This window comes from Neolamprologus brichardi, chromosome 22, assembly GCF_056152115.1.
Source record: "Neolamprologus brichardi isolate AB-2024 chromosome 22, ASM5615211v1, whole genome shotgun sequence".
NCBI classification, from domain to species: Eukaryota; Metazoa; Chordata; class Actinopteri; order Cichliformes; family Cichlidae; genus Neolamprologus; species Neolamprologus brichardi.
The window spans coordinates 16,197,128-16,220,362 of NC_142124.1; the positions used below are offsets into that span (position 1 = coordinate 16,197,128).

At 40.2% G+C, this 23,235-nt stretch overlaps 1 protein-coding gene across 2 annotated transcripts; it reads right to left on the minus strand.

Annotated features, from left to right (window-relative positions):
* Positions 1 to 3,189: 3,189 nt before the first annotated feature.
* Positions 3,190 to 22,386, minus strand: LOC102789872 (neurocalcin-delta B). Of its 2 annotated transcripts, none has more exons than XM_006787893.3 (4): positions 22,200 to 22,386; positions 8,843 to 9,273; positions 6,918 to 7,023; positions 3,190 to 5,385 (listed from the first exon to the last, which is right to left on the minus strand). In XM_006787893.3, exons 2-4 carry the CDS (start codon positions 9,218 to 9,220, stop codon positions 5,291 to 5,293), a joined length of 579 nt encoding a protein of 192 aa, XP_006787956.1. In that variant the 5' UTR covers positions 9,221 to 9,273; positions 22,200 to 22,386; the 3' UTR covers positions 3,190 to 5,290. The 2 variants fall into 2 exon arrangements, with proteins under 2 accessions (XP_006787956.1, XP_006787955.1); XM_006787892.3 differs by having other exon boundaries at positions 8,843 to 9,276.
* Positions 22,387 to 23,235: the final 849 nt, after the last annotated feature.

A 23,235-nucleotide genomic window follows, 5' to 3' on the forward strand; every position in this document is an offset into this window, starting at 1 on the left:
CTCTGTAGTAAAATTAGCGATATTTGATTGCCCTGTTGATCTCATTGAAATGTATACAGCCTATTTAAAATCTAAAACTTAACATTGTCCGTAGCCTGCTGTTGTTACCACTGTCCTGTTTGAAATGTAATGAGAGAAACTGGTTATTTTGCCATATGTGCATGTGCCGATATTGAACCCAAGGTACTAACTAGCTAACTGAATGGATGCCCATTAACCTTATAACTCCTGTTGTGTGTGTGTGTGTGTGTGTGTGTGTGTGTGTGTGTGTGTGTGTGTGTACAGATTGTCAGTCCAAAGAGGGAGAGAGGAAAGAGGGGAACATGAGGACAAAGTACGAGATCAGGAAGTACCAGGTAAGAAAACAGACAGGGAGTACTAACAGGCAAAACAGTAACTATTAAACTGGCAAAGAAAAAGAAAGACAAACAACTAATACAAACAACTCATACAATCTGGAAGTTGTGTTCTCCCTATATTGAAGCTGCTATACAGAATCTGCAAAACAAACTGGGTTGTCAGCCCTGGCACTGCATTACCATATTGAGCTTCAGTCAGAGGAAGTCACGGTTGCCAAAGACTTTATAAAGCTCAAGAGTGAGGCTGGTGCCATTCCAGATATGTTAACATTGTACAGTCTTCTGGATAATCAGATCTTCCCCAAACTGAAAACTGTTATTCAGGTTGCCCTAACAAACCCAGTTAGCAGCTGTAGCTGTGAAAGGTCTTTTAGTGTCTTGAGTCAGCTCCATACCTGGCTGAGAAGGACCATGGGTCAAAGCAGACTCCAGCACCTGGCTGTGATGTCAGTTGAGAAAGAGATGCGTGAGAGACTTGACCACCAAAATGTGACAGATTTACCAACCTCAAGGTGAGGCGACATAGGTTAAAAGAAAAGAAAAAATCTGCAGAGCCACAGTAGTATCTGTAGTAAAGATCTTTTCATACATTGTATACATTGTACCGAAGGCCAAGTGTCTCCATTTTCTAATAATATTTTGTATATTTCAAGGACTCTTCTATTTTTGGAGTGTATTTTTTATGTATCTGTATTGTATTATACATACACTTTAGAAGTGAATCTCTGTCCAAAAAATGCACACAGTTTACTTTTTACTCACTATGAGCATCATTTATCATTTTTCCCCAGTAATTAAGGTTAGGATATGTATTTTTTTTTTTTATTCCAATCCATTCTTCTTTGGCAGCATTTTAATAACCTTGATCAGATTTGATGGTTTTGTTACAGACTTTTCAAAAAAGTGTTTTGCTAGTCTTTCAAAAATGTGGGGATTAAATTGTGTTAAAATGTACAAAACAGTGATGTCATGTTTTGTGACGAGGACCCAGGCACAGAGAGACTCGATGAATTTAAGAAACTTGTGATTTAATAAAGAAATTTGTAGACTTGCACAGAGAGGGTAAAATTATGATGACTGATAATGGAGATGAAGACAACAGACGATGAGGACAGGGAGGAACAGGGGTTTAAATGCACCAAGGAGGCAGTCAGAGAGAACTCGGGACAACTGGAGGCATTTAGGGATGCAGGGACTGACAGAGACGGGGATGAAGTCTCATTGTGATGAGTAAAGTTTACCTTGCCTGGATGAGCAGCTCTCTGGGTGCTCAGCACCCCCAAAGCTCTGATCCTAGAATCGCCCCTGAATTGCAGTGACAGTTTATTTCATGATGCTTTGTAATTTCTATTAATTATTAATTATTTCATTTTGGCATTAGTATTGGCACCTGTCAGGTATGCTAGCATGCCATTTTTTCATAGCTTATCACCATGTTAGCCTTTACCAATTAGCACTAAACACAAACCACACACTAAAACGAATAAGACTTTATATAAATTGGTTGGAGTCATTCTGTTTCCCCATTTTACATCACCAAAAAATATTGCACTCAGTGGAAACATGATAAAGGGCCCTCTGTTCAAACCTCCAAAACAGGAGTGGTTTTACAGTTGGAGGACATTTTTGTCATTCCTCATCTTTTCTGTTGTTGGTTTTTGTTTTGTTTTTACTAGCTTTGTATTTGGCTAGGATCTGTGTTACTAGTAGTAGCATGAGGCCATACCTGGACCCTACCAAAGGCTGCACCGGCAGTCCTCTAGAAAAAGTTACAGTCTCAAGAGCATGGAGGAAATTCCAGGAGACAGGGAGTCCTGAAAAGGACCTTAGAAGGTCCTTAACCCATTAGCAGGACTGGTATCATGCCCGGGGTCATGTGGAGAGGGTATCCAGGCAGTTCCTGGAGGACAAGGGAATTGATACACTGATTGGCCCCCAAGGCTGCCTGACCTAAATCCAACTGAACATCTCTGGGACATTATTTTTTTGGTCCATCCGACAACACCAGGTTGCCCCTCAGACTGTCCAGGAGCTCAGTAATGCCCGGATCCAGATGTGGGAGGAGATCTCTCATCATCCATCAACTCATTAGTAGCATGCCCCGACATTGTCAGGCACACGCACAACCACATGGGGGCCCACTGTGGGTTGGTCATTTCCATTTCCATCAAACAATATGGCATTCTTTAGTTCCTAACACATTACCCAGACCATATGAATACAGATATCCAGCATTATTGTTTTCCACTTTTTTTAAGCCTTGTATATAATCTGTTGGGGATTATAAGACTGCTATGGCATGAGGAGTCAAAAGGCCACAAATATAACTAATTAATCCTGTGGAGAAACATGTATTTGTAGCTGTCATAACATCAGCGGTCCCCAACCCCCGGGCCTCGGACCGGTACGTGAGTTGTTTGGTACCGGGCCGCGAGAGTTGAGGCTCAGGTGTGAAATGTATGGTTTTCAGGGTTTTTATCGGTTTTCAGCGTTATTTTGTTATCGTTTTTATCGTTAACTCGGTTTTCCTGGGTCTTTTCACGTGTGTTATGAATAAATCTTTTTTTCGGTACTGGTACTAGTTTTATTTTGTTGTATTTATCCGCGACACCTTAAAGGCCGGTCCGTGAAAATGATGTTCGGCATAAACCGGTCCGTGGCGCAAAAAAGGTTGGGGACCGCTGGTAACATCACAAATATAACCCATATGGAGGTGCCTGCAGAGAAAATTACAAAGCAATTAATGGACGTAGACATTTTTCCAGTCAACTTCCTTAACAGTGTGTCTTCAAATTAAATATTCATTAAAGACAGTGAAAAAACAATAAGCCTTTTTCCCCATTTTATCTTTATTTCAATAACAAAATGGACATCCTACACAGAACACATTTTGCAAGTTAACAATACAAAATCTACAAAATGACAGTTTTTTGGATTTTATTTTTTTTGTTCGACAGGTCACAGCTGTACAGTATAAACAGATACAATACTGTTTTTTTCTTTTCCTTTTTTAAAATTCCTCTACATTTGGCACTTGACCACAAGATGCTATTGAAATGACATGTGAGACTGTAGTACCAATTACCTCATTGAAATGTTAACAGCGTTAATTAAATTATCATTTTTCCACCTTAATATCACATTTATCCAGACAAGAAGACTTCCTTTACATCATGTTCAGCTTTAAATCCTAAAAAACCTTTTGCTTGAGAGATGCTGACTTTATTTCACCTTGTTTCATCTGTAATATTGTATGGCTGTTTTACTTTTAATGTTTTGTGTGTTTTATTAATTTCACTTGTATTTTTAATGTGTATTCTATACCTCATGTGAGCTAGTGTGTTGTAGTTCTTTACTATGTATAATTTATTCCTCCGCACAGCACTTTGGTCCATTGTGGTCATTTTAAAGTGCTTCACAAATAAAGGTGGTTATGTACGGTAACGTCAGTACATCGACCTGTCAGTTAAGCAACCGTTATCATTTACATCTGTCACAGCATCAATTTGAAATTGATTGATTTTTATTTTTTGCACGTGAGACAAAAATTGCACGTTCAGGACACGACGTCACATTTGCGCAAAAATGTAAGATTACATTGAAATTTAAACATCGACGCTGAGAAGTGGAAAAACTTAACTGCCGGCATTTTATTATCTTACATCAGTGTAGGAGACTTTTAAAAGTTTTAAAATGCAGCAGATGATATTCAAAGCTGAATGCATAGCAATATGTGTGGTCCTCTCCTTTTTTTTAACATCTCTAGCATAAATATGAGTGAATATACTGTACAACTTTCTTCCACATCATGTTTGTCAAGAAAAAGAAAAGAAAATGTTCATCATCACATTCCAATAATTTATATGTCAACATTTTAAAATGAATCTCTTCCATTGCAGCAAATTGCTACAATGTTACCACAGAGTAAAAGAATATATAAGTACGTACTATATATATTCATATAACATCTATCTTTGATTTTCAAATTATACACTTGTTGAACTATAGTTGAAGGAGAATCACAGCTCGGTTTCTATGCATATGCCAAGTTTGTGTATTTGTAGTTAAAATTAATGTGTGTACATACTGTATGTGTGGGTGTGGACACAGAACTTGGCATGAAAAGTCACTTTCAAAGAAGCAGATGGTTGTAATCTGTAGTCACGATATTCCCCTTCATTTAGACATCTGAGTCAGTTTTGGTTCCATGTAACATTCCTCCAAAATGTACAAAAAAAATTCAAACAAAAGACAAAAATTAACAAAAAATAATAATCTTTCATCCCCATCTACAATTACTCTTTGGTTAAAAACTACAATTCCCAGATCTTCAGTCTACTGTAAGCTCAGAACGCTTTTAGTCCCACACTTACTTACTTCATTTTTTCCAGTGTTGACATGGATTTACACTGCAATACTTAAAGAACCACCCAGTCAGTCAGTCACATAGAACAAAGCCAGCATGACTCCCTTTACATCAGGAATAATGCTTTCAATAACAACAAAGGGGAGGAAAACAAACAGCCAAAACTTGATTTGGCTCAAAGTACCTCACAAATGTGCTGAATTATCCTCACTGGCCGTCCTCTCAGACACAAAGCACAGCTTTCACTCTGCGTTTCACAAGTCTTTGATGGGATTTCAGTTCTTTTGACTTATATCTGTACCTTATGTGAGATAACCCACATGTGTTTGTCTGGAGTTTTTGACCAGGCGTAGAGGCGCATGAGCTGTGTGTGCATGTAGGAGTCTGAAAGATTATATACTATTTGTAGCATGTGCATGTTAATCTGTGTCTGTTTGCGTTCATGTGCCTCTAAAGCTCGAGGTATCCCATGTGGAAGAGAAAAATCTCAGGTGTGTCAGATGGGAGAGATTTTGAAAATGTGTTAAATCTATTAAACTGCAGTGGAAAAAGTCCTTTTTTCATTTTACTGCCCAGCGCTGCTGGGATCACACTGAAGCAGTCGGACAATGGAGGGATCGTTCTTCGCTCCCTCGACGAACTCCTCCAGGGACAGTTTACCTGTGAAAGACATAAATGACTTTAACAGGTGCTGCAATATGAATCGTTCAATTTTAAAAAGCAGCTTCAAAAATAAATAAATAAATAAATAAATATTCACTATTTTTTCAGCTCTTTTTTATAATCCATGAACTGCTGCAAACGCTGGCAGGAGGAGGAAGAGACAACAAGCACAACCACACCAACTGTGAGTGGGAACCAGTTTTAAAGGACAGACACAGAAAAATCAAGAAATGGATTTGTGCTTAAAATGTAGCTGCAATAAAACTAAAAAAAAAAAAATTGGAAAAAGCAGTGAGTCATGAAGTAACAGGCCTCCTCTCCTGTAATGGTGCAATTTAAAACAAAGCAGTTAAAAAGACTGATAACTGCTGCTGCTGCCAGTGAAACAGTTTCCTCTAAATCTGAAGAGCACCTTCAAAATTTAGATGTGCATTGTGTGTGTGGGGTGGTGTCGTAATCTGGCTCTCTTTATAAGACAACCCATGCAAACAGAAGGTTTGAACAGAAGGTGGGTGGGGCTGCTGTAGACACAGTCATAGCTGACTGAACTCATTGTAGGGAGATCCTGTCATGATTCCAGGGTTTTGTGTGGATTTTGAGCTTTTTTGTTTGCTTTTATTATTAACATCACCGTTAATGTTATTATTAAGTTGTGATTTCTCTTTAGTTTCACTGCTGTTTAAGAATTGCTAGTTTTTTTGTTGTTGTTACTGTCAGGTTGAGGGTTTCCATACTTGTAAATGTGATCGTGAGGCTGCGTCCACACAGGAAATCATTTGTAATTACTAAATGGCAACGCAAAGTGGGCGGATCCTAAGATGAACTTTTCTCAACTACAAGGCGAGCGATACAAGCGTCTACCCATGGCGGCACAGATTATAAGTGACTGCAAGGTAATGCATAGGTTGCAGGGTTACCGTGGCGACTGGAGTCTGTTGGCGATGAGGGAATCACTTCCTGTCTGGACGAGGCTTTACTTCTTATTGAATTTATGGAGTTTTAGTGGTCTAGTGTCAGTTTTGAATTCTTGGTTTTTTGAATTCCTCTTCCTGGGTTTTTTAGTTCCCTCTGTTCAACCCTGTGGCTCTTCTTCCTCTTTAGATCTTATTTAGCGTTTGCCTCCTTATAGAAGTGCAGTTTCACCTTTTTTAAATTCCTTGCTTTCGACCTTTTTACTTTCCGCCTTTACAATCGTCTTGATTGCCTTCACATTTGTTTCACTCCCCATCAGCTCTCAGTGTATAAACAGTCCCATTTTCCTTGCAGATCATCTATTGATGTTGTCCATGTTTTCTGTGTTGATTTCTGATTTTCTTTACTTAATGTAGTATTTGGACTACAAACAGCCAATAAAGTGCTTGCTTTTGATTAAACTTAGTGTCCTCTCTCCACTACCAGAGCTTATACATACTCATGCTGAGTATAAGTATTGTAGACAAACTATTTAAAAACTGCAATGTTGAACATGAGCATCCTTTGCTGACATTAATAAATGGAAATAATAAGAACAGATAATAAGGAAGCCTTACCATCTCTATTTGTGTCCATCTGCCTGAAAATCTTATCTGTGCGTTTCTCAGGTGTGGATTCATCCTCAGGCATCTTCATCACAGAGGAAACCATCTTGTAAATGGCCTGAAGACAGATGGGGGAAGAAAACAGTTTCAGTATGTACATTTTGAAGGAAAAATAGTGCCGAAATAGTGTTTCGTGCACTGAACAACAAAATAACCTTAATGTCCATTTATGCAGGTTCAAACTTTCTAAGAGTGGCTGTAATGCATTACAAACAGATGATATCTCAGTGGAAAACTGGAGTCCATTAAGCACAACTGCAAAGTGCACAAAAAAAGATCATCTTAGTGACCCATTGATCAACTTATCTCTGCAGGGAAGAAGCAAGATAGAGTGGCCCTTTCATTTATTTTTCACTCTTTGCTGTCTGATTTCACCGCAGAGAAATAAACAGAAAGCGTTCATGTAAAAAAAAAAAAAAAAAAAAAAAACAGAAGAAAAAAAAAATAGACTCTTTGACATTATTGTTTTAGGTTTTATTAAATATATGGAGCAGAAGAAAATTTACGCAATTAAAAAAAAGGTTTAAAAAAAAGAAAAGAAAATCACTTTTGTTAATTCAGATTTTGTTAAATCTGAAGGGTTGCAGGTGTGGGGTTTTTCTCCCACCTTCCTTTCATTACTGCATCTCTGCATGGGATGATTTTAATGGGAGAACAAGTGAAACATTTGTTGTTATCGTGAGGAATTTTCTCATCATTGCAACTGAAAATTAGATGGTGATTCCTTTCATCATCTCATAAGCTACTTCTTTTCCACTAGTACCCACTCGGCCCGAATTTTAGGGTGTGCCATGAGGTGGCAGACCCTGGTATCCCCCCACTATCTCTGCCAGGATTCCAGGTGAGCTGAGTCAACCCACAAATGTGACGTCAACAGAATGCTTGCCACTGATTGGCCAGAAAGCTTTCCCACTGGATGAGTCATGAAAGCATAGTAGTTCTTGTAATTTATGAATGGACAAATAGGTCCTTCGACTGGATTAGCTAAAAATTTCTAGTTCACCGCTCTTTTTCCTCATAATATGACTATAACTTTTTTTTAAAAACAGTTTTACTACAAAGAAACTTAATTCATCATGGTACATGGTAAATGGTCTGTATTTGTATAGCGCTTTACTAGTCCCTAAGGACCCCAAAGCGCTTTACATATCCAGTCATCCACCCATTCACACACACATTCACACACTGGTGATGGTAAGCTACATTGTAGCTACAGCCACCCTGTGTCTTACAGACTAAATTCAAACTCGGCGTGGAACAGCTAATGTATCGGATCATGTCCAGATATAGGCTCCATCTCACCTTACGCATGCGCTTTAAATAAACAACACCGACTTTGGAGAATGGGATTACACCTTCTTTGGTACTCGGCTCAATTTAGCACCGCAACGTGTGATGTAACAACATGTGTACAGGATTGCTGGGTTGTGTGAGAACGTGCGTGATGCTCCGACTGACGTCTGAAGCATTCGTCCAATAAGGCGAGGAGCCTGTTTCCTGTAGAGTAACGATGGGGAAGTGCGCAGCTGTCCCAACTAGTGTTGAGCCAATATGACAATCAGAAGGTGGACGACACATCGCAGCCGAGGCTTTTTTAGGGAAGCAGAGAGGAACTGCTGGTTTCTTAAATTACACATCGTTGCTTTCCCCGCTGTGGGCAGTGAAATGGTTCAGAGCACAAAAGCAGATATGATGCACCAGCTGGTATGGATGGCTGAGCAAAATATTGCTCCACTGCAGGAATAGTTTCATGAGCAGGGGAGCATGATGGCATGCAGCTCCCTCTAAAAAGACTGAGGGGTACATAGAGCTAGAGAAGCAGAAAGATGGAGGGAAATAAAGTTAGAAAGGAACAAAAAAAACAAAGCAAGACCCACCGTTACGATCTCGAGCATCTCGGCCTTGCTTATGTACCCATTCCCGTCCAGGTCGTACATACTGAACGCCCACTTCAGTTTCTGGTCCAGCCGACCACGTGAGGTCACGCTCAGGGCGATGATGAACTCCCTGAAGTCTATAGTCCCGTCTCCGTTGGCGTCAAATGTGCGGAAGACGTGCTCAGCAAACTTTGAGGCGTCGCCGTAAGGGAAGAAGTTGGCGTAGATCTTCTTGAACTCCTCCATGGACAGAGAGCCGCTGGGGCAGTCCCGCAGGAAGCCCTTGTACCACTCGGTGATCTCGTGCTCGGTGAAGTCCGTGTTCTCCACCAGGTCTTGCATGACGTCGGGACGGAGCTTGCTGTTCTGTTTACCCATGGTCACTGCTTGCGTTGAGGCTGTGGTCGGTGTGAGGGCAGCGATGCTTTAGACTGCTGACAGCGGAAAACAGAAGACATTAAAAGATTGTTAGAAAATCATCTGCAGTGACCTCAAGGCTTACTGAGACAGGAGGCGGGAAGCGGATATAAATGGGAATAAAAGCGCTTAATGCATTTTCACACTTTAACTTTTCCACGCAAATATCTCATATTTACATAAAACCATTCATCACAAGCTTTTATTTTTAGGCAAGGCAATAAATCCGCATTTTACAGCCGAAAAACGGTTTTGCACTGTCATATGAGTGAGTGAATAGCTCAATATACATTCATCACCCACGGAACAGCAGCTTCATTCGCTGAGTCGAGTTTGCCATCAGCTGATAAACATAAAGTCCAATATTATCTGCTAAATGCTGGTCTCCCTCCGTGTTTATCAGTGCATGCTGCAGCCAGAAATGAGCCTGATGAGAGCAAAAAACAGTAAACTGCAGTAAACCTATCCCTTAAGGAGTTTTGGCATGTCCTAGCATTGTAACGTCACATTTACTTGTGCTGCTCATGTCAAACAAACTTTGGTAAAATGTGCATTTATAAATTTTTCCCTTGGATGAAGACTTTACTAACCCCACACCCAGAAAATTCACATGTTAGAGCAGCACAAGGGTCAGGAAGAATGAAAAATAGGAAGGACAAAAACAGTATACAAATAATAATAATAATAATAATAATAATAATAATAATAATAATTTGTACCACTTATAAATTATATTTAATGCCTTTGATTAAATTAATGTCACTTATTAAATCTGTTTATATTCTCCACTGTTCTGTCTTATCTTTCTGCAGGGGAATCACTTATGTGGTGCTGAACTAGCACATGCTCTCTTATCTTATGTGATCTTATCTTTTTCATTTATTTGGTGGCTGATTAAATGGAAAAATGCAACGTTATCACACACACACACACACACACACGATAAAAGGAAAGCATAAGCTTGATCTTGTGCACAAGCAACTGCAACACAAGACCATTGTATGTTCTCATGGTGTAGCACTACGACAGATGCACAACCACACCTATAACATGCCTTTCTGCCTGTGCATGCATCTCTGCAGATGCATCTTTCATTTCCTGCATGAACTCTGAGGCTCATTCGCAGACACAGCTATCAACATCCTCTGTAATCGCAGCCGAGATGGCTTATTGAGCTGATATCAAAACATCTGACAGCATTTCTTTCATTTTGATTGAGGAAAGTAAGATAAACACAGTGTGACAGATGTTGCACTCCTCCATAACTAATAATTTGGTGCAGAAAGGAAAGGAAACTCAGCAGAGGACACAGTTCATCGTCTTCCCCTGTAGCTAATATGTTTAGCACCCTCCCTTGTGACACTGCTTGCTGCTGAGTTCTTCAGGCTAAAGAAAGAGGGAAGCTGTAAAAAGCTTAGCCGAGGATAATGACAGATACAATCAGCAATGTCAGGTCGGGTCGAAGCAGTGGAGGTACTTTGCTCCAGGAAGGGTAATAAAGTTCCAGGACCTCTCTGTTTACACTCAGGCTTTTGGCCTTTTTCCTATTCCAAATCTTAACAATGAAACTTGTAAACCTCATAAAATGTAGCAGAAACAAACACATGTGAACTTTATTAGCTCACAATAACTACATGTTAGTCTATTGTAAGCTCTTGAGTGAAACATACAGGTACAGTCTTCAGTTTCTTAATCATCATCATCATCATCATCATGTATGCAGACAGTTTTCTGCTCATTTAGCTGATCCATTAATCCATTAACAGAGCTTCATGCACACTGTGGAAACAGCATGAGCTCTTATAGCTAAGAGGATTAAATCAAACTTCTGCTACAGAAAAAAAATAAAATTAAAAAAAAGGCAGGAAACAGATTTAACCCTCATCAGTTCATTTAGCAGTGACAGTAGTTTAAGTAATCCTGCAGCAAGTGTGAAAGTGTGTGCGCGCGCCTTGAATTAAACAGTCTGTGTTTTTATTGGTTTTTCTTAAATCCAATTTCGTCTTCTTTTATTTCACACTCACACATGTTCCATAAACAGGCGGCTATAATCCTTTAATTAACTCAGAGTAAACAATGAGCGCAGACAGTGTGGCAGCCACCTCAGAAGAGCTCCCTGCTGTTTTACCAGTAGTTCACTCCCATTCTGCGGCAGCGGGAACAGAGATTAGCACCTGTTTACACACCTATCCCGGAGCAAAACGCTACACAGAGGGGAGGGGGTCTCTGACTGCACGGTGGATGTACGTTAAATTAGACAGACGCAAACAGTCTGGAGCTGAAGGGTATAGCTGATATATGGACAGAGAGGGGGGCTTTATCCTTTCATAAACCCATTAAAGACACACACTAATCTGAGGACACCGTTCCCTAAACATTACGCTCCTCAGGATTCTTCTGGTATCTGCAGGATGACTTCTAGATCTTTGGCGTTATTTTTAACCCTTTTTAAACCAGATTTTAAGGAATGCTGCTTTTTTGCTTAACCTGCAGACTATAGCCTGCTGTGGAACACATGTTTTTGTGGAAAATTGGTAGTCTGTGTATGCTACACAGAATTTTACCAGTGTTTGTTGTATAAGTAACAGAGCACATTAGCTGTGTATGGTTACATGAGGGCAAAAACAGCTCGACCAATTGGTAATGTGGGCTGCTCTCGTTCATGTTTGTACTGCTGTTGATCCTTCAGCTCAGCCCCTGGAGATGTAGCAGAAGTCACAATGTCTTTGTGGTGAAGTGAAAATGAATGTGAAAAAAGCAGGAGGAGGATACAGATTGAACCCTTTCCCACTGAAGCCTTAGTAAGCAAGCATTAAGTCTGATTTCCCACAGACTTCTGTGGAATCTGCACCAGCCCCCTGCTGGACATCAAAAAGAATGCAGGTTTGAGGCACTGTGACCATCTTTTATATACAGCCTATGGGCATTCAGTGATTCCTATACTGAGTCTGGTGACCTTTACGGCTCTCCTTTGTCAGGCACATCTGTTAATTATCCTACTTCTAATAAGCTTTAATAGTCCTAAAAGTTACTGTATGAAAGGGTATCAGTTGATAAATTATTGAGCCTGCAAAAAAACTTATCAGCTTATTTTGTTTATTTGCTTATTTTACTTGTTCACCGCATTTAGAGCAAAAATAAAAACCTCACATCATGTTGCTGATTCACATGTAAGAATCAGAGTGCAATATCTCTAAAATTAGAAACATCCTGCGATACTGAAAGGTTTTGTTAGTTCATTTCTGTACGACCCCAAAGAGTCATGAAGCAGTCACTCTGCCCCCTAGTGAATGGTTGTCCTGGAAGAAGTAGTGGTTCCTTACAGACATTTTATCATCCAAGAAAAGATAACACAGTATTTACAGCTTAGGACTAAGAAGCAAGTTCTGCATACCCAGGATTGCTAAGACAACTGCAAACAGAGTGAATAGATGATCCAGGTTTGTTGGAACTTGAAGGCAATCAATGTTAATAACCAGTAGTACCCATTAATGGTCTAAACAGTCCCCCATCAGTTTTATGACATCAAATCATTTCCGGCTATGAATTCCAGACCCCCAAGTGTCTTTGAACCCCAAATTTAAAATCCATCTTTATAAGAAATCTTATCACATCCAAAATACATTTTTACGCCTAACATACAAAAACACAGCTTCTGTTACGTATGTGTGCCCAACCCTCTGGTTTAGTTTAGTTTCAGCTTAAAAAGATAAAATATTTTATTTGCCATTTGTACACATACAAAGCCAAATAAATTCAAATATGTTTACAAATATGTGGGGACAATATGTGAAGTCATTTCAAGTATTAAACAGTAACTTATGAATTGACTGTGGTATGAAAAAGTATTGCATGTTATTGAAATATATATTGCACTTCTGATAAATTTGACTAGTTTAGCTGCTCTTTATTTTGTTTTTTCCTTCAGCTCGACTGTGACAAGAAGCTTATCTTTTATATAAGCTTATATATTTAGCTTATCTGCCTTTCTGAACATTTATTTTTCTCCTACATTTTCTGACATTTCCACTTCATTCATAAACTCATCCTTTATCTGACACGTTGACTGGTGCCACCACAGCCTCAAATCTGCATTTTAATTGCTCGATGGATTCGGGTACATTTTTTTGATTATTTGGTCCTGCGTAGTCATGACGACTGACCCTGCAATCACTCCCGTTCATCGCTGTGAGTGGGCCCAAATAAACAAGAAAAAAAAAGCGAATTATTACTCAGAAAAGAATGAAACGGCACTTCCTACGACTGATGGCTTGTTAGTTTGCTTGCTTGTTAGTTTGCTTGCTTTTAGCTGCGGTCCTAATCACACAGAGTCCCTCCAGCTTCGCTGTTTAAACATTAATATGGAGGAACTGAGCCAGCTAATACGTCCGCTCTCCATTACTTTAAACCAGAAGGGGAAGGTTAATTAGTATTGCCCTTAATGGCTTTACAAAAAAAGGAAACAGCAGAGGTGGATTAAAGCATGTTGACAGTTTAAATATGTTTATGTGTTGCTTTTAAGCTTATTTTCACTCTACATAAAATTTGCTTATCGTTGCTAATTTTCCGTACATACCATTAAAGAGCTGAAATAATCACACAAGAATAAACTGATATAGCAGAGACAAAACTGGCAACTCAACTCAAGCCAGTGTTCCTCCCAGTTCAGGATCTGTACATCCTCATCATTGAAAGACTTTAGGCCGATCTCCAAGTTACCTTAGGGGAAAAAAAGCTATTTACACCCAGCTGAAGGCCTTCCTGAATGAATATCAAATTTTGAAAGTGTTCATTTATATGCTGATGACTGTCAAATCTATTTTCCTTTAAAATATTGGTTCTGTTCAGCATTTTCTTGATTGTCTCGATGACATCAGGGGATGGACAGCGCTAAATATCCATAATTTTTACAGAAAAAAAGACTGAGGTCATCCTTTTTAAATCCTGTGGCTCCAGCTGTATCCCTACCTTTGACTTTTCTTCTTTGGCCCCACATAAAAAAAAATCCAGCATCACTAATCTAAGTATAAAACTTGAGTCACATGTCAACACTGTGGTTAAGTCGTCTATCTTTCAGATTAGGTGGCTATCAAAATTCAAGTCCATCCTGTCTAGAAGCCACCCAGAGACACTGATCCATGCCTCTTGCCTGGATTATTTTAACTGTCTTTTGATTGGAATTAGCCAGGCCTCCCTCTCACAGCTGGTACAAAACGGCGCTGCACTATTTTTAATTGGTACAAACAAGAGAGCACACAACTTAATGGTCTTGAACCTTTCTGATTTGTCTGAGCTGCTTCACCTTTACACACCATTGTGTGCTCTTAGATCAGCTAACCAGATGCTTTTGACTGTCCCAAAGATATTTTATAAATCCAGAGGACACAGAGCTTTTGCAGTTTTGGCTCCTAAAATGTGGATTGAGCTGCTGTTGGAGGTCAGACAGGTTCCATCTCTTGTTGATTTTAAAACTTCTTGGCTTTTACCCAGTGTGAGCTGTTATCTGTCTTGTACTCTGGCCCTTTGTATGTACCTGTACCATACGCAGGCACATACAATTATAAGTTAATTCATAAAAGCTAATTAATTCAATAGCTTTTATGAATTAACTTATAGCTGATTTATTGTTTTATTCTGGTTTTCTCATTTTTATACATCACTTTGGTGAGCTGTTATGTTGGGGTTTTTTAAGTGCTTTAGAAATAAAGTGATGATGATGATGATGATGATGAAGAGTTCTCAGACTAATAAAATCAGTGATTTCACCACATCTTCCAGCGAAAAGCAGCTCAATCAGACTAAACTTCGAACGGCACAAAGGCTGATGAGGACACAGCAGCCTTGAAAAATTAGACCGTTTGCATGCTTTGAGGCTATGAATTAATGCTCCAATCCCCTTTGTCCCAGTCTAATTTGTATTTGCACATTTCTCTCACAGAGCTGTGTTGCACACTTATTACGAGCCAAATAATTAATATAATGAAAACTTAACTTTAGGTTTATCTGTGTCTAGTTTGCATCTCCTCTGAGCTTTTCTTTTCTCTCCACTGTGATCTGTGACTGATGAGATGATTTACAGTTTAATTGGTAAGTAAGCACAGGCCAATTAGAGCAAATGTTTTACTGTCCTTTTTATTACCGCTCATAAAAAACTAACAAACTATTTCATACAAACATATGTATAAAACTACAAGACAGATTTAAGCACATAAAGTATTTAGCAATGCACAGTATTACTCCTATGATGATATGTGAGGCCGTTTACACACCACCCTGCAATTATGGGTAACCACAGGAGTTACAGCTGCAAACAAACCCACTTTACTACCATCATTATTTGCTCACAAGCATCTGAAAGCACATTAGAAACCATCTCGGTGGCACTACATTTTAACTGCAGGAGCTACATTAGCCAGAGAAATCCAAACAGTGGTGTTTGTTTAATATCGGACATCAACTTCTTCTTCTACTATTTCCGGATGGTTAGAAAATTCTGATGTCAAAACAATTTATTTGGCAAGTAAACACACATCATGATGGGTCACGATCATTTTATTTAGGGTCCGTGTAAACAGTGAAGTTCTGATCTGAGCTTTAATGAGATTGAAGAAATTTTGCACATGTAAACATCGCTAATGTTACATTAACCTTTTGCTCTGACCACCGTCTCCCTCAGTTAATCAGATGTAATTAAATCCAACTTAAATTAAAGCTTAGCTGCAGCAGGTTTGCCATTAATGATGTGTTTTTGATTCAGGCATGGATGGCTCTCTATCTTCCACTATCATGCACAGTTCATGCAGCCCTCTGAGACAGTCGAGAGGAACGGCTCTTGGTTGAAGGTCTGTGTGTATTTTAGTAGAAATACTGATGGGAAAAAAGCTGAACATCTCTTCAGCCAGTCACCCTAAGAACTCCGCTATTTCTAGCTCTGTGAGATCACTGCCAACAATTAACCGGTAAGGCTCTTACCTGGTGCTGCAGGTGGACCAGCGATGGCACCGTTACATAACTAATGCTTTGACAAGTAGACGGATTTTGCGGTTTAGCCGGGCTCTCCCTCAACCATCTCGTAAGGTCAGCACAAGAGTGTGACGCTAGTCTCACCCTAGGAGGGGAGAACGGGCCTGAGATAGAGCCGCTGACCTCAGGCTGCACAGGTGTTAGTGAAGCTCTCCAGAACAGGCTGTCACTTTCAGTGCGGCCTTGACGGTGCACACACAGCCACCATGAGCTTTAGTGTTCGAGGTTTGAGGTCTTTAGCAGAAGACAGGATACACCTGCTGGGCCTCCAGGCAGATTTAACTCCAAAAACAGCCCAACAAACAAACTGCACACCTGCAGCACCAGCATCATCAGTGGCACCAACAGGAGGATCAAAGCCAAGAGAAGAGAAAATACACCTTTAAATCTACCAAGAACTGCACCGAAATCAACCGCATGTAGAAAGGAAGATTCAGTACTTACACACATATTTAACCTTTTTTTTTTTTGGCATAAAATAGATCTTAACATGCTTAAAATGCATCAGTCTGACAGCAAGTGGGCTTAGTTTTTCGAGAAAGTCAAAAGCCGCTGCTGTAAAGATGGATTTGAGCATCACCACAATCCCCGTTTTATCTTTTTATAGTCTTGAAAACAAAATCCAACGAATTGCACAGCCCTAGTATGCAGACAGCTCTTCGCACTGTACTACACTTGACTCATTCGTGCTGTTTGACTCAAAGGGCCTCCACACGGCATTCGTCCCAGAACATCTTATTGCCCACTTACGCAACAGCCACAAGGCTCCATTTATATCCTGCAGGTAAATCTTAACCCCACAGTCCAACAGATAATCCAAGAACAGAGAACTGAGGAGGTCAACGGAGTGCGCGAGAGGCCGAAAGAGACACGATCGCAGATAGGCAGTTTATGAATGACACATTCATAATGAAATATGATGCATCTGTACCCGCGCTGCAGAGCTGAGGGCGGCTATCCTCGACCTAACAAGCAAGCAATTATTAGACCTACGGGGACGGCAATCCAATCTCCACCCGCAATTCAAAAGTTTGTTTCATCTCAGCTGTGATAAGATATTAAAAATGACACTTTTATCATCTCACATTAAACGAGGACACATGTGAACGCCCCCAGAGGCTCGGTTTACGCAACGGCAAACCGACGTCACAACCAGCCTCTTTCGTCTTTGAGTAGCTTATCTGCAGTTCTCTTCCACTTCATCTGCGTTTGAAAGAATTTGTGATCAGATGATTGTGGCTGTATAACTCTTTAAAACTCTTCTATATGCTGCCTTCTAGGCTTTAGTATGACCTTCAAACCTGAAAATCACAGATCTTTGTCCCCATGTTATTTTTAGTGGGGTTTTTTAAAGTGCTTCCATATTCAAAAATTCAGGCCAGTCCACGTTAACTAGCACGTAAATCCACCACTTTAATGGATAAATGGTCAAAGATGTTACCAGGTGATTTGATGAAGCATGAGGCAAAAATGATAAACAAAAAAAAAAACGAATAAACTGTCTTATTTCTGCAGGAGACGTGCCAAGAGGAAGCTGCGACACATATTCCAAATGAAAGGGAAATACTGGACGAGATTCAAGCAGCTGGCAGCTTTAAAATGTTCTTCATCTCGCGTCCTTTCTGTTTCTATTAAATTCATTTCATCCTCGCTGCCAGTTTGCTTTGTTGGGTTCAACTTGACTGACGTTTGGTGCATGAAAATGAAGTATGAAAACAAACAACAAGGCCTTGAAAGCCTTATTTACAAGCGCAGTTTTAGTTATAGATGAACTTCGGAGTTATTCCAGCGGAGTGAAGTGCAAAGCCGACAAACTCCTGCATTTTTTATGGGAGAAACGAAGCACAAAGACACACTGAAGCATCATAGGTAGTCTCATGCAGCTGGAAAAGTGAGGTTTCACTCATGTCAAAGGTTAAAACACATAAATATAAACATCTTCTGGCCACCATCCATCAGCGATCACATGCTTGATGATCCCGAACATCTCAAAGCACCTCGGATATCTGCTGCAGCCCGCATAGCTCTGGGAGCACACACACTCACGTTACAAGTGACGACGGCTGTTCGGTGCAGCATGCCTTAGCAGCTCCTTGAATGTCTCCGAGCAACTCTATCTGCCGTGTTATTTAGCGTAAGGTCAGAGTGTAGCTGCTGATTATCCAACACAGTCTGAGGATGTGAGTGAGGTTTCACTGGGTTTCTGTCGGTGAAACAGGATGCACAGACCAACAGTGAAACTCAGTTGTAGTAACTTAGTACGACAGCGACTCAAGGTTTAGGTTTAGGAAAAGTGAAATAACTTAAAAGTCAAAGCAGGTTGGTAAACTTAATCAACTCCAATTACATGTGAAACATCATCCAGAGCTGAATCAATGACTATTCAGCTGAAATGTTCTGGCTTTGGATTCTCAGATTTGATCACTTCGTGATTTTTATGGTGACATGATCCCAAACATATTTATAGACCACTGGTCAAAACACACAGACCCTTAATCATTAATCTTAATCATCAAATAAAGGAGAAATGATTCAGATGATGAAACAATCACTCGCTGCATAAAATGTAAAAGTTTGGTATTAAAACCGAGACAAAAACTCAAGTTACTCTTAAAACAAAAACTAAAGTTCTTCATCCACACAGGAAGTGATTCTCAGTGACGTGGCAACCAGAGTGCTGAAAGTCAACAACCTTCAACTCCAAGAAAATAATGAAACACTTTTCTCGACTCTGAGACGCATAAATGAAGCCACTGCCGATGACAGGATACTGGTGATTGACTTATGACAAGATATATAAATACATCAGAGGGTTTCCAGGGTAACCTGGGCCTAGCGACTAACCTTCAGTGTGAGCAACAGCTTTAAAGTTTTAAAGTTAGCCACTTCTGTCTTCTAACACCCCCTATTGTTTGTGTTTATCCTAACAATGCCTTTATTACTACCTGTGTGTCATTTCATCTGGGGGGAAAACATCATTATGTCTCTGATGGAGCTCCAGTTTCTGACTGTGAAAGTCTGGGATGATGCTGGTGTTTTAAATAACCATTTTGTTTTCTCATTTGTTCATGTAAACAAAAGAAAGTCCTTCTGCCTTTCACTGCATACTCTTTAAAAACTCAGCGAGCACAAATCTGATGTGAAATAACAGAAAAATAACAGCTACTGTTTTTTTCAAGGATACATATCAGACAAGGGAGCCAATATTCCAGCAATTTATTGGTAAATCCCCAGAAAATAAATAAGTAAATAAAATAAAACCAAATTTATGTGCCTAGCTGAAAAATATCCAGTTTTATTAATGGATATAGAGAACAGACAGTTAATCCATCTGCTCCTCTAGCTTTAACTTCATGCTTGCGCGACTAACCTTTTGGCGTTTGACATATGCTTAATGTGCACTTTGCTCTCTAATGTCAAAAATGACTTCTTCCCTTCCCACGGCAACAACTTCATCATAATTCAGCGCACATGAGCTCCCATTGTGAGACAGCGTTGTGCGTCAAGGCGCTGCAGAAAACCACAATCATGACACCGAAGCCATTATGAGGGAGCGAATGAGAACAAGATAAAAACGAAAAAAAGAAGAAAAAAAAGGAGCGTCTCTGACAACGACTCCAAAGGAGGCAGAGCTGCAGAACGGACAAACGCCATCACACACTCACAGCAAAATGCCACTGATTGCATGAGAGGGCCGCTTATTTTTGCACCGAGTCTCTAAATGTGAGTCTCTCCCTGAAACAGCCTGTTGTAAAGACAAAAGGCTACAGAGATGGAAATGTCAATCTATCAGATGACTAAACAACTCCCACCCCTCTCAGTCAGAGATATCTGCATGCCAGAAATGTGGCTTTCTATCCAAAACACAGTCCATGTGACAGGTCGGAATCTGTTTCTTCTCTCACGTGTTATCTCCAGCTCTCTCCTTCACTTCCTTTTATCCCCCCCCCCCCCCTCCAGTCTACTCTCTCTAAAAAAGTGTAATTCAATTCAAAGAGGCGCAGACTGCTGCTCAGACAAGCCTAACTACAGACCAGGCTGCCAGTGCGGTCAGTCTGGCCCAAAACAAACTGAGAAGACACCCACGCCGGTGAAAATAGAACATCTGTTCAAATTTAGCACACATCTGTGAACATCCTGAAAGCTTTTGACACCAAGGGGGCCATTATCTCGACTCCACCCTCCACAGGTCTTTCAATTATCTTGTTATGCTGTATTGGCCGCTCGAGCTGTTGAATTACTAAAATCGAATCAGAAGTCTGGAAGCTAGAGGTTTCGTGTGTGAGTGTGTTTTCTGTTTTCTTTGCATGCGAATGAACCTCCTTTCTCCCATTTCTTCTGGACCACTGAACTCTCGGATTTATTTCTCGGCTTCTGTGTCCGTTAATGTTTTCCCCCTCACACCACCTCCCAGTCTGATCCCCCCGTGGCCACTTCACTGGAACCATCAGAGGAAACCCAACCGTAATGCGCCGCAGTGTTTACATCCAAAAATGAAACCAAAAAGACGCCTTAAAAAAGAAAGAAATTTGCACGAGTTCAACTGAAGCCTGGAGGAGCTACTTAGAGATGCAGCTTCAGTCAGTTTAATCCTACATTAGCTGCTGGTCTGTCTCATGGAAACCTGAAACCAACAGAGTCAATATTTTATATATTAATTATTTACTCTACATGCTGTTGGGAGGAAATCTTCACATAATGGGCACCAATTGCTACCAATTGATTGCTATTAAACAGCAAAAATATTCAGCTTTTTTGTTATGAGCTAACCAAATTAATCAATCCATACCCATTTAACTCGCATTAAATTTATTAATTACTTTTGCTCAACCTCAGGAAGAGTGAGAGGGATGTTTTATGTGTGTTCTATAGGAAAAACTAAACATGATTTTTGTCAGGTTAAGCCATAGTCTCTTGATAAAGCAAAAGATTCAATTCATTTCAGTTTTACTTATATAAAATTGAAGCCTTTACCATCCCTCAAAAGAAATTAAAAGGACAGCCTCTACAAGTGGGATTTATTTTATTCTAAATTAAAATACACGTTATGTTTGTCAAAATGCTCAGACTTCTGTTATTTAAGCTAACAGAGACTTTTTGCCTTAAGTATATGCAGCTCAAGCAGGCTTATATGTGGTCTGCAGTGCATGCAACTACACTAAACAAACAAAAAGCAAAAGACTCAGATAAGAGAAGCAGAAGCCTGCAAATATTTGAAACGCTTTCTGGTGATTTCTCAGTGGCTTTCCTTTTTGTGCGTTTTCCTTCTGGGTCTTCTTCCAACAGCTTATTAGTGCACTGACCAGACACCCCACACTTTAACCAGAAACTCTGCAGAAAGCAGATTGCCCACTCACCTGACAAAGGTGAAGCAGCACCACCAGTCCAGTAAAGCTACCCTTGCCCTGCTTTAATCCACTGGCTAACTGATGTGCATTTGCTGAAATGAGATACCCTGCTTCACTCAGCCTTGTGTGGTAGCAGGACTCCCTTCTTTTTTCACTTCCTGTTCTCACTCCTGCTTCAATCAAATGGAGAGTGCAAAGACTGAAAACGAACACCTCTCTTCTCCTACTCCTCCTCTCGGGGGCTCATGTAGGACAAGAAGAAGCACCTTCATCCGATTAGAAATGTAGGTAAAGCTTTATCCGCTGCTAGCGTCGCGAAATACCTCTGTAACTGCAAAGTTATGTTAGAAAAACATGTGCAAAAAAGGCTGCTTGTTTTGATCATTTAAGACAAGCGAATAAAAGTGGAGGCAAGCGCTTTGGAAGCGGTACAAGGACGCTTCTTCAACCTGTAAAGTCATCTCACCTGAGCTGCGGGGAGGGAAAACTGAGGAGGAGTGGGAAACAAAGTATGAGGAAGCGGGCAAACTGCGAAGGAAGAGACGAACACAACATCAGCGACAGCTTACCTCGCTTTCAAGTTGCTGTGCAGGGCTCGTTAGGAGTCTCTTTAGAAGTCCATTATTAGTACGAGGACGGTGAACGTTTCAGAGGAAGCAGAGCTGTGTGGTAGGTGAGCTGGAGTTTCCCGGGTGCTCGCAGTCCAAACTCTACCAGGCTCTTTTCCCGATCCGCTGTACACACTCTGCTTAGCCCCACAGCCTCTGGGCGTGACGTCAAGGCTCGGCATCACGTGGAGCGGCAGCGGCCAATGGGAAGCCACGGTTTCCTGGCAACAGGAGCCCGGCACCTGAATGGCGATTAGCATTTAAAAACTGTAGCTACAAGTTGTTCGTTTACTAAAGAGTATATCAAATGAAACATAACCCCACTGTATTTATTAGCATCTATGTGCTTATTAATGTTTATTAATGTTTTATAATGGTCTATAAACATATATAATATATATAAGTAATTGTTTTATAAGTCATTTTGTGGCTAATGGCCACCTGATGCACACACACAAGAATACTGATCAAGAACTTCTTTAAAATAATTTAAAAAGCATTCAAATAACTTATACTTTTACTTACTTATTCACTGCTTGCAAATAATTTACCATTAAAAAAATAAAATAACGCTGCACATACAGCGCCACATTTCACTGAATATTTCCACAGTTTATAGCAGCTCCGGCTCTTATTTAAACGTTTTCTCCAGTTTTGCATGCATTCTGTATCTTTTACCTGCCGTGGTGTTTGTTTCTCCCCTAATGTGGGATGTGTGCAAACTAGACCTTCGGATGGATTCAAATGATAAAGATAAACAGCTGACACTAAGACTACATTTTCAGTCATTTGCATTAAAGTTCAGCTTACTTGCTTTGTTTTGCATTCTCTTGATCAGCATAAATGAGCTTGCTTATTTCTGAGTATTGCATGAGGAACAGGAGGGTGATTACGATGATAACCACCATCCATTTGCTGTGGCCCAGTACAGGTGTTCCCATGCAGGCACATTGGGAGCCATGCTTTGGCTAAGATGATTAAAGGAAGTCAAAGCCAC

Coding starts and splice junctions, on each gene's coding strand:
- LOC102789872 (XM_006787893.3), bottom strand. CDS start 9,220: ATGGGTAAACAGAACAGCAAGCTCCGTCCCGACGTCATGCAAGACCTG. Junction 7,024..8,842: donor AGATGCTCGAGATCGTAACG/GTGGGTCTTGCT, acceptor ATCTGTCTTCAG/GCCATTTACAAGATGGTTTC. Junction 5,386..6,917: donor GATGGACACAAATAGAGATG/GTAAGGCTTCCT, acceptor TGTCTTTCACAG/GTAAACTGTCCCTGGAGGAG.